A 13,021-nucleotide genomic window follows, 5' to 3' on the forward strand; every position below is an offset into this window, starting at 1 on the left:
TCTTGTGATTGGCGTTGTTCCACCCCAAGGTAAGTATACGTCTCTCCGGCATCCAGATGGTGTAGGATGCTTCCATTTACGAGCTGCACATCCTCTCCGTAGTCCCCGCATCGTCCTCTTTTGAGATGAACCATTGCACATTTGTCTATCCCGAATTTCATACCGATAGCATGCGTGTACTCTTCCACCACCCTCAAGGACTGATGGAGATCCTTCTCTCCAGAGGCATAAAGTTTAAGATCATCCATATAAAACAGATGGGTGACCTTGTGCCTCCGGTTTCCGGGGGTGCCACAGTTATACCCTCGAGTGTTTCTGAGCGCAACGGATAATGGCAATAGTGAGATGCAGAATAGAAGGGGACTGAGGGAATCACCCTGAAATACACCCCTTCTGAAAGTGACCCACCCTGTTTGAACTCCGGCTTGACCAGGTGTTATGGTGAAGCGAGTTCGCCAGAGTGGTATAAGTTGTTCAGTGCATCTCACTATGTTGTCGGGTACCGCAAGGCATTTGAGCAAATGCAAGATGAGCTCATGCGAAATTGTATCAAATGCCTTACGGTAATCGATCCAGGCCATAGAGAGGTTACGCTTATATTGTATCGAGTCCTGCGTTACACATCTATCGATGAGCAGGTTCTCTTTACATCCAGCGACTCCTCTCTTCGACCCTCTCTGCTCATATATCCGTTCGAACACTCGGTCAACTGCGGTGAGTATTCGTGTGTATAAGATGCTTGTAAAGAACTCATAACACGAATTCAAGCATGTTATCGGTCTGTAATTCTTAGGAATCGACAAATCTCCGCTTTTGGGGATGAGAACGGTCCGCCCCTCGACAAACCAATCCGGAATCGGCTGCTCTCCATCGAGCCATGAGTTGAAAACTCTGGCCAGATGGTGGTGGGTACTTGGTAGTTTTTTCCACCAATAAGTGTTCAGCCCATCTGGGCCTGGAGCAGCAAAGTTCTTGGAACCAACGAGGGCCCTTCGAACGTCATCCGGGGTTATCGGGTTGCGCAGTTCATTGGGCTCAGGCTGTCGAAGCTCTCTGTTGAAAGCTTCGAACTGCGCTAGGGCTGGAGTGTCTAAGTTGAATGGCTGCGGGTGTTCATAGATATCCTTCCAGAAGGATTCCACCTGATCAGCAGTCGGCGGATTATCCACAATACGTGGAGGCTCTTGGAATAAGCGAGAAGGTTTCTCGCGGAACCTAAGATTTTCCACGATACTTCTCGCTCGCCTCACTAGTGACTTCTTAGCAGCCACTAGCATTCGTATCCTATCAAGGCAGTGCTGTTTGGTGGTCAAAAGCACGCCTTGGCTTAGAGTGTGATGGATACGTCGTAAATTGGCGGCTATTCGCCGCACTGCGGGCGTGAAAGGCCTGTTGACTGCCCTGTAATCCATTACACATTGGATACGAGACGCGTGTTGTCTCGCCGACGTGATCTTAACCTCCATCTTGTATACACGCCGTTCAATCTTCCGAACCGCAAGGCCGGGATTTCGTCCTTCCGATTCGGAAAGCGATTGGACGACGTTATACACGGCGGTGTTGATTTGCCTCTTCTGTTAGAACACTATGAACCTCCGCATCCAAACAAGCCAGTTCTTGTGGCTTCAGGGGCCTAATTCTGTGGAGCGCCCTGCGTGTTCTGATTGTCGTCTCCATTATTATTATTATTATTATTATTATTATTCACTGAGATATTTTAGTGTAAAGTGGATCCATAGAAACGTACAAAACTTTGGAAACAACCTAATATTAAAACAAATTTTGGATAAGGTTTTTAAAGTATTTTCTCTTTTAGACACGAAGTAAGAGACAAAGCACTTCAATTGTGCAGTTGGCCTTTGGACAAAGATTCACAGTTTTTGACAGAATTCGTTGAGAAATTAGAAAAAGCTAAAGCTTATACTAGAGCTGCCGCCATTGCAGTGTTCAATCTCAAAATCCAACTGGCTATTGAAATACTAGGCCGGGCTCCTAGTGATACAGACTACGGGTCAAGTCTCAACGTTGTGGCAATGGCTTTATCTGGGTTTTCCGATGATCCAAACAGCTTGTGGAGGCAGAATTGCTTAGCAAGTTTGGGGAAACTGATGGATCCTTACCTGAAAGTAATGTTCAGTTTTCTAACTGCTAATGATTATAATTATGATGAAGCCTTGGTGAGTAAGACATTGTTTCAACATTTTAGATTATTGTTCTTAAAGCAACACAGGAAAAGAGACATGTATTTGCAGATGTGTGGCTCTGTTCAGGTAGCAAAACTATTGCTTAATGGGTATAAAGTGTTCTATAAGAATTTTCTGAAGATGAGTAGTACAAAAATGTCACAATTCTATGATTTATAATCATATGAGTCTGAATGACAAAATGGTTTAGACTTTCACGGCTGAGGTTTTCAGTGTCATTGCTTTTCGAGTTTGAAAGCCGTGGATTTTTGGAATTTTTTCCTGGCGTTTCGGTGGCGTGAGTGGCTAGCTTCTTCAGAGGTTTAACCATCATGGCTGTCTGTCCAATGACTACCTTTTAGACTTCGTAAAGCGTATTTATGGTAATCTCTCCCAATTCTCTCCGGACAGAATTGGAAAACTATTGGATAAACACGACATCAAAACAGTCTTCAAACCCCCGAGGAAGATACAACAGAGCCTCAGGTCGACTAAAGACAAAAGAGACCCATTATCAGCAGCAGGGGTCTATCGCATACCGTGCACGTGTGGAAAGGTATAGATAGATAGATAGATAGATAGATAATATATTTGTCTCTTTAGGTTGTTCTTACAACATGAGATATGTCAAAAAAAATGAAAAACAAACAACAAGTACAAACACATTAACAATGGTCAATTTCACACAAAAGTTAAAACATATTGGATTGATACATATTAAAAACAGTAATAATAATAATAATAATAATAATATTTATTTTGAGTCGCTAAGAAAATTTACATTTTATGAACCAGTCAGTTAATAAAATACAAATTACACACAATAATACAAACTACAATTAAATATAACAATTTCAAGTTACAAGAAAATACATTTATCAGTTGCTATTTTAGTAAAATCGTCAATACTATAAAGACAATGCTCAGTCAGTATGTTTTTCAATTTGTACTTAAATATTTTAAACGATAAGTTGCGAAAATGGATGGGTAGGGCATTGAAAAGGTAAGTGTCCACTTTTTGCGTCTTTTGCAACCTCAATTGTGGTTTTATCAGATTGTTCTTTGACCTGGTGTCATGGGCGTGAACATCAGAATGAGCTGAATACTCATTAATATGTTTCCTGACATATAGTAATTTTTCATATACAATGACGGCATATAAAGTCATGATCTTCAGAGCTGGGAATATCACTTTACAGCTCGAGTCCCAATTTGCTTTGACAATTTTTCGTACAGCAGATTTTTGTAAGATAAATACTCTCATTAAATGTGATTGAGCTGAGTTTCCCCAGGCTAATATACCATAGCGAAGAAGAGAATGAAACAGAGAAAAGTAGGTGGTAAGAGCAGCATCTTGATTGACTACTTCTCGAATTTTTTTTATTTCAAATACACATTTAGCAAGTTTGTTACAGAGAGTACTTATGTGTTCAGACCAGTTTAAGTGACTATCGATTAGAATACCAAGAAATTTGGTGGAAGTATAATTACAGCTGTTGTTTAAGGCCCTCGAATCAAAATTAAGAGTTACAGTTTTTGTTTCATTCAGTAAGAGATCATTCGCAGAGAACCATGTTTTGGCTTGATTCATAATTGCCTCAAGGGCAATTTCGGGATCCTCCCGTCTATCAATACTAGCACTGATTGTAGTATCGTCAGCAAAGAAAACTGTTGCTGTATTATGGTAGGTAATAAAAGACGTCATATCGTTGATATAAATTAGGAAGAGTAATGGTCCCAAAACTGACTCTTGAGGCACACCCCTCATTATTTCAAGGGATTACTTCTTACATTATTACATTCAACAGTCTGAGTTTTGTTGCATAAGTAAGAGAAGAATAGGTCAAGCGTGTTTCCCCGAACACCATAATAATTGAGTTTACTCAATAAAGTTGAGTGATCAACACAATCAAATGCTGCTGATAAGTCAGTGAATAATCCTATACAATGTTGATTGTTTTCAAAGCAATTTTCAATAAATTTGGTTAAAGAAAGAATAGCATCAGAAGTTGAAACACCTTTTCTGAATCCAAACTGTTGAGGTATTATTGTATTAAACATATTAAGATAACTGTTTAAGTTACTATAGATTGCTATTTCAAAGATCTTTGAAAACGAAGGTAGTATTGATATTTGTCTGAAATTTATTGGTTGAGATGGATCTCCTTTCTTATAAATAGGGATGATTTTAGCTTTTTTTAGTTTAGTAGGAAAGTGACCTTGTGATATACAGCAGTTTATTATATCAGCCAGGGGATCAATAATCCATAATACACATTTTTTTATAATAAAAATATTTATACCATCAAGATCTTCAGTTTTTTTATTTTTAAGACCGTTTATTATTACTCTCACATCATCTGGAGTGACTGGTTTAATGAATAGAGACTGTGCAGAATTAAGTTTCATATTAGAGAGTAAAGTTTCAGAGTCAATCGGGGATTTAGGTATTTTCTGAATCATTCTGTCAGCATTTTCTACAAAAAAAGAGTTTAACCTGTCTACAGATATGTCGTTGGGATAAACCTACATATAATGCATACTACATAGATGAAAATGAATCGGCCACACTTTTGAATAAAATCGTCTAAAGTATAAAATGCTCCTTGGATTAAGAACTTTTTCAGTGTATGTTTAAAAGTTTTTATTTTTGTTTCCGATTTCATGCTTTCAGGCAGTAAGTTGAATAAATATGCCCCTGTATACAGAGGTGATTTTTTGTGATGTGATCTGAGTATGGGATGTAAGTGAAAGGCATTTTTCTTTCTCGAATCGTATCTGTGGTACTCACTGTTTTTGTTTAGTTTTCCTTTATTCAAAAAGGTATACGTCAGTAATTTATACAAATAAATAGATGTGAATGTTGAAATATTGTTATTTGTGAAGGTGTTCCTACACGATTCTCTGTAGTCTAAATCATATATCATTCTGATGAACTTGTTTTGTATTCCAAAGACCCTGGATGTTTCTGTGGACCTTCCCCATACTATGATGTTGCAGCTGATGGTGCTATATACCAGTGCATAATATAAATTGATCAAGTAAGGTCTATGAAAATTTGACTTGAGTGTATAGAAAGCATAATATACTTCATTCAGTTTTTTGCAAATAGAATCTATTTGGTTGTTAAATGAGAACTTGTAGTCTAGTTCCATACCTAAGTATCGTGCTGACTCTGATGTGTTTATTTCAATATCATCAATGTTTATTGTAAGATTGTGTGTTCGCCTGAGGGGACTTGTAAACTCTATGAACACCATTTTTTCTGTTTTGTTAATTAAATGATTCACCTCACACCAGTGCGAAAATTCCTCTGTAACCAATTAAATTTTCTTTTGGAATTCAGTAGCGGTGTCAGCCACAACAATAACTGTGGTATCAACCGCATAGATAAAGGTTTGCTTAATGTGAGTGGGTAAATCATTCACATAAAGCAAAAATAGCAAAGGGCCTAAGACACCACCTTGGGGAGTGCCAATTGTAATGTCAAAGTTATCAGAGAACTCGTCCTCAATCTGCACCTTAAGTATCCTCCCAGATATATATGATAGGATCCACTGCTGAACTGAGCCTCGTATACCTATTGCCTCTAATTTGGTTGGTAAATACTCGTGCTTTATGGTGTCAAATGCACGCGACAGGTCAAAGAAAAGTCCTCCTACAACTTAGTTTTCGTTGATATTATCATATATTTATATATTGTTTCAAATCAATACTGAATGGTTAGGTCGAAATCTATGCTGAGATGAAGTAATAATATTATATTTGTTTAAATAGTTGATTATTTGGTTGTACATTGCTGTTTTTATTATTTTGGAAAAACAGCTGAGGAGGCAAATCATCCTATAATTTTCAACACACTGTGTATCCCCTTTTTTGAATATAGGAATAGACTTTGTGATTTTTAGTGCATTTGGGAATGTTCCACTCATTACAGAGTTGTTTACTATTAACGTTAAAGTGCTAGATATAATATCAACTGATTCTTTTAGAATTGTGGCAGGAATTTCATCAATGCCAGCAGAAAATTTTTTCTTCAAGTTAAGAATTATATGGTTGATGTCATGTTCAGTAACGGGAGCGAAAAACATGGAGTTTGGACTCATCGCTTCAACTTTGGTACACATATCGCAAGGGAGATCAAGGGAATCTATTTTCTCTTTGACAGAGTTAGCAAAGTGAACTCCAAATACATTTGCTATATCTTTATTTTCAATTACGATTTTGTGATTGTAATTTAAGGTGATTTTCTGTTTTTGTTTTACGCGGTTGGTTTTGTTGTTCACTAAGTTCCATAGTGTTTTCACTTTATTGTTGGAATTTTGAATAACACTTGTATGATAATCCCTTTTTGCAATGTAGATCTCTCTATCAATTTCCTTTTTGTTTTTTTTTATAGTATTCATGTATTACAGGATCATTGGTATTTTTCCGCAACCAATTCATTTGTTTTAGATCATCCAGCTTTCCATAGAGTTCATTTGAAAATGGAATTTTTCCTGAACTCGATTTTTTTGATGGTTTCATTTTTTGCTTGGGTATTGCAACATCGAAGCACCATTGGAAATGTGAAAAGAAGTTATTGAACATGACATCAACACTCTCATTTTGTTCATACGAGAAGTTGTCCGCGATTAATAGTGATTTAAATTCTGATATTGAAACGTCATTAATTTTCCGAGTGACAATGTATTTTGTATTTTTGATTTCATTCATTATATTAAATGTCAGTCTTTGGGCAAAGTGATCCGATACCCCCATATCATAGACCTCACAGGAGACGTACGCTATGAAAAAAAGAAAGAAAGAAAGAAAGAAATTTATTCATTCATGGACCAACTACATGGTATCTTGTACTTATAAATATGTAAACAAACAAACATGTAAATATACATTCAATACATATAAACATAGGACCATAAAATACAGATATATATATATACATATATGTATAAATAAAAATGTAAAAACGTCTAGATGTACAAGTGTAAAAATGTAAGATTAAAACATAAAAGAATAAGATTATTTACACACAGATATCCACAAAAACTCAATCAGCGAAATACTCTTGTAATGTATAATAAGATTTAGCCAATAAGAAATCTTTCAGTGATTTTTTTAATTCGATAGTATTACAGGCCTTCATTAGATTAGGGAGTTTATTATATATTTTTACCCCAGCATAAGTTGACGATTTTTCAAATGCGGATGTTCTGTGAGTCATTGTTATTAAATTAGAAGCATTTCTAGTGCAATATTGATGGTGGTAATTGTTTTTCATTAGCTCATTTTCATGCTTTTTAATGTGTAAGCAACTTTTATAAATATAAATGCAGCAAACTGTCATAATCTTTTTACTCTTAAAAATTTCCCTGCAAGAATCACGTGGCTTCATGTTGAACATCATTCTAACAATTCGTTTTTGAGTAACAAATATCCTATTTATTTCTGTAGCATTTCCCCATAACGTGATGTGAAAAGATAGTGCAGAATATACTAATGCATAATAAACTTGGATGAGTATATTCTCATGAAGTTCATACCTCAATTGCAGAATTGCGAAGTATGATTTGGATAGTTTTTTAGATAAACCTTCAATATGCTCAGACCATGAGAGTGATTTATCAATCATTACACCCAGAAACTTAGTGGAGTTATGTATCTGTAGGACTTTACTATCGATCAAATTGTTCTTATTGAAATATATAATTTTTGTTTTCTGTGCATTTAACATCAGTTTATTGGAATGACAATATTTTGTCATTTCACTAATACAGAGTTCGACCGATAAAATCATATCCTCCATAGTTGACTCAGCTATAGCAAATGTTGTGTCATCAGCAAAATTGATTAGATAAAAGCGCCTATCGACATTAATTGGGAGGTCATTGAGAAATAGTAAGAAAAGCAATGGTCCCAGAATTGAACCTTGCGCTACTCCAACATCAACTGAATATCTTTCTGACTCAACACTATCTATTTCTACAAAGAATTGTCTATTTGATAGGAATGAAATGATCCAGTCAAGAATATTTCCTCTAATGCCAATATTATACAGTTTGGAAGCCATAAACACTTTATCAATACAGTCGAAATCTTTAGACAAGTCAAAGAAAATTCCTGCCACGTGCTTCCTATTGTCCATATTCCTAGATATGAAATCAACAAAAAGGGTAGTAGCAGATTCAGTTGACCTGCCCATGCGAAATCCATGTTGAGAATCAGATAAAATTTTATGACTATGATTTTATGTTGGTAACTATATAATCCAGTCCACTAGAAGTTATCTTTTTCCCAAATTTTGCCGTACGTGTTGGTTCAGCATACAGCAAAATAAGATGAAACATTTCAAGTAAGGAAAATAGTTGTTTTTTAGGGCGGCTTTCTCCTGTGAAGTCTATGTTGAAATCTCCGCATATTATTATTTCTGTATATTTACTTATGTAATTTAAGATAATATTCAACTGATCAAGAAATACATCAACTTCAGAGTCGTTTGATGAACTACGATATAAAGTGACTATACAAAGTTTTTTATTTACCTCTATGGCAGAACACTCAAAGTGCAATTCAAGTGAGTTGTCAGACAAATATGGGATGGGTTTGCATTTATTTGCATTATAAAATTTTGATTTAACAAAAACAGCAGTACCACCATGTTCACTTTGTGTTCTACAAAAACTGGATACTAGATCATAACCTGCTATCTATATATTATATTAGAACCATCAAACGATCCATGGGAACAAGACTAAAAGATCATAAAAGGAACTAGGCCAAACGGACAAGTCAGCTGTGGCAGAACACGCACTGAGTGAAGGAGACCACAGAATTTTGTTTGAGAACACAGAACTAATTGCCCCCAACCAGGGATACCGTAGCCGACTGGTACGGGAGGCAATAGAGATCCACAAACACACGGAGAATTTCAACAGAAAAGAGGAAGCGGTGAACCTCAATCGAATATGGAAGCCCATTTTAAGGAATTCGAGAATAACAAACAGGACAACAGGTAAAGAGATTGTTAATGTTCCAGGTTCAAGTGCAGGTATGACTTCAGGTACAAGAGCAGATACGAGTACAGGTACAAATACAGGTACAGATAAAACGGATTACCTGAAAAGGCATAAATACGCTTGATGAAGCCTAAAAGGTAGTCATCGGACAGCAAGCCATGATGGTTGAACCTCTGAAGAAGCTAGCCACTCGCGCCAGCGAAACGTCAGGAAGAAATTCCAAAAATCACACAATGACACTGAGGCTGATTGACATTTTTGTGTTTGTAGAAAAAAGTTCTTTTAAGAATAATATAATAGTTTATAAAATTTGCATTGCAACAATATTTTTTTTAATAAAAAAATTACATTGTTATAGTGTTTGATAAGATTGCTTTGAAAATATTTCAGAAGATTTTTCATGCACTGTATAATAACTTTATCTTCAGCATCAAAAACGTTTTAATAAAGTAATATACAAAGTATATAAATACTTTGTGATCTTATACATGAAATAGTTTTTCAATGCAAAGATAAATGCTCTTTAAGGTGTATAGCATTTAAAATCAATCTGCGATATAGTGAATACGATTATACGCAAGTTATGCAAAATTTGAATATCACTAGCTTGGAAAGTAGTAGAACAAGATATGACTTGATTACCCTCTATAACAGGGGTCTCCAAACTACGGCCCGCGGCCAAATCCGGCCCGCCAGTGTCATCAATCCGGCCCGCGACGCTAATTGTTGTTACTATTGTTGTGATAAGTTGAAGAAGAAAACACAGAATGATAATAACTCGGTTTTATTCACTTGCAAGGTAAAACTTAACGACAGAAATGATGACAAAGAAAACTTAACTTAAGCATCTAAGTTTAAGTATATTAATAACTAACAATAATTGAAATGAATCACAGTAAAACAAAAACACTAATGAGATTTATGTAATTGTGATTTTCCACCGACAATACTTTGTAGTTGTTGATCAATTTTACTTGTACCAATTATCAAAAGAGATTTAAGATGCTCATCGGTTAATTGAGATCTGTAAACATTCTTTGTGTACTTCATCTTGGAAAACGTTTTCTCACACAAGTAAGACTCTTATAAAATTCCAACAAAGATGAATTTCGATATTTGTTCTTAAGCATATCACTGCACCGTAAATCAATAATTTCTATTTGGACTTCCGGAGCCACGGTTTCAATGTCAGAATCAAAAGGATTTTGAAAAAGCTTAATTTCATTCGCAATGACATCAAAATCTGAAAAACGAGTATCAAAATTTATCTTCAAAGCACTCAAAGTTTCGATTGCAAAATTGACGGGAAATTCAGTCTCTGAAATATTCAGTGGCTGAATATTTCACGTTTCAAAATGTGTGAAAAATTTTTTACGTAATCGCGATTGAAATAGTATTATTTTCTGCCTGAAGGATTTGATATTGGTGTATAAATCAGGGAGAAGCTGATTTCTCCTTGCAATCTCAAATTCAGTTCGTTCATATGATTTGTCAAATCGACATAGAAGGCTAACTTCCACATCCATTCACTATTTTCTAAATCGGCAAATAGGCGCTGCTTCTCATTTGAAAAAATTTCAATCTCTGCTTGAAGTTCAAAAAAGCGCTTAAGGACTTTTCAGCAACTAAGCCATGATATGGTAAATCATTTTCTCCAATCTGTTGAATAAACTCGCGGAATTGTCGGTGATTCAGCCCAGTGGATCTGATGAAGTTAACAACTGATATGGCTGGTTTTGGAACTTCAGACATATTCAAATATTTTCCGCACAAGGACTGTTGATGAATGATACACAGTAAGACTAATGGTTTTTGAACCACCATCATTTTCTACAGCCTTTGACACAAGTGCAACCACTCCTTTATTTTTACCATACATATTTTTGCCTCCATCAGTTGTTATAGCATTCTCAACTCCCTTAAAAATATCTGCTCCAGTTGTCGTGCCATGAATACTATCAATATCAAGAAGTTCTTCATACACTTCATAGCTTTTATCTACTCCGCGAATAAAAATCAACACCTGAGCAACACCTAGCATCCAATGCTAGAGAAAACCACTCATGATGTCCATTTTTGTCAGACAGTTGAGATGATATATTTTCTGCGATGTCTTGCACCCTCCGAGCCACGGTGTTTGCTGACAAACTGACACTTTTAAATAAATTTACCTTTTCGGGGCATATTTCTTCGGCTACTGCAATCAAGCATTCTTTTATCATTTCTCCATCGGTGAATGGTTGGCCACGTTTTCCGATTTCAAGAGCCACACGAAAGCTGGCACGAGTTGCAGACTCTTGTTCAGTATTCGCTTTGGTAAACAAAGATTGCTGCGATTTGAGTCCGCGTTTCAAAGCTTCAAATTTTTCCTTCCGCAAACTTCCTGTATACTTGGAGTAACTTTGAAGATGTTTCGATTCATAGTGTCGTTTAATGTTATAGTCTTTGAGAACAGCTATGGTTTCATTACAAATTAAACATAGCGCCTTATTACTGGACTCAATCACAAAATACTGAAAGTTCCATTTTTCTTGGAACGTTCTGCATTCACTGTCGATTTTTTGCTTCTTTTCCATACTAACAAATCACATATAAAAACAATAAGTCAAATCAAAATACTTTTATTGACGGGTGTTACTTTATTTCACAATAGACAGGTTCGCTTCCTTCGCCTTTCCTACGCAGACTAACTCGCAGTTGCGCCGCTAGCCTTTTTATATGCAATTATTACTGCCATCTCGAGGTGATCGGAATACACTAGCTAGAACCAGAACTTTCTCGAACCAACGCGGTAATTCCAAATATTTAATTACGCCTAATGCCACCTAGCAGGTAGCTGAAAAAGATAGTACATAGTACCACTACTCGCCACTAGATGTCGTTAAGTGTCACAATACACAATAATAATTGAAATGCAAAAAAGCGTAAGTTTGCTTAGGTCACGCACTTTGCGACTATCCTAGTCTAGAAATATAGTCAAGGGCAGAAATTGGACCTTGGAACAAACTGAAAAAATCATTATGGCCCGAAGGCTTCAAAGTTTGGAGACACCTGATCTATAAGATACTATCTGAATTATTCCAAGTTCCCTACCATCGCACAAATTATGGTTATCATAGTACTTTGTCACGTTTTGTTAGATTAGCTAATGAATATTATAATAGAGGTTTACAATTTAGTGGATAAACATCATATTCATTCAAAACCAGTTCAAATAGATTATTAGTATACCTAAGTGTCTGTCTATTACTGTAATACTGCCAAATTATTAATTTTTAGTTTATATTTAGTATAAGTATGTATCTATATTATATTTCATATGTAAAAAAGGAAAAACCGTGTATAATGTGTAATGTATAATGAAATAAAATAAAAAATGAATAAAAAGGTATATGGAGTTACAAAAACACATGACATCAAAACCGCCAAAACTTTTAATAAACTTAATAAATACCGCATTGAAGTCAGTTTATTTTTTTTAGTCACCCGAATCATTTTCTAGTGTTCTTCCTTAAAAATTTGCCTTTTTACACGCTTTATATTAGCTTCACCTCTATGTATGTTTGTAACTCTCCTTTTCATTTCATATCGGGATCTGTATATGACAGAATTATCGACATTATTGCTATTCGCGGGCAGATGGCGCTGTACGTAACGTCCTTGATATAATTCGAACTCACTTTACTCAAGGCCTGTTGCCTTGCATGCCCATGCTGATTTTCATACTCCCTTTCCGGAATCGGAAAATATCAATGGTCATTTTTCTAAACAATATACGGCTGATTGATCCCAAAGCTCAGATAAAATAAATAAAGCTCAAAA

The 13,021-nt window shown here is 35.7% G+C and overlaps 1 protein-coding gene across 1 annotated transcript in view; it reads left to right on the forward strand.

The window, feature by feature from the left end:
- Positions 1-13,021, forward strand: part of mio (GATOR complex protein mio) — a 44,304-nt gene that overhangs the window by 21,471 nt on the left and 9,812 nt on the right. Inside the window, exon 8 of the mRNA XM_074180321.1 lies at positions 1,817-2,177. Within this exon, the coding sequence (XP_074036422.1) occupies positions 1,817-2,177 (361 nt within the window). The remainder of the gene's footprint in view (positions 1-1,816; positions 2,178-13,021) is intronic.

Source organism: Leptinotarsa decemlineata, unplaced genomic scaffold (assembly GCF_025532065.1).
Source record: "Leptinotarsa decemlineata unplaced genomic scaffold, Ldec_3_MD MMD2_tig00026294_RagTag_RagTag, whole genome shotgun sequence".
NCBI classification, from domain to species: Eukaryota; Metazoa; Arthropoda; class Insecta; order Coleoptera; family Chrysomelidae; genus Leptinotarsa; species Leptinotarsa decemlineata.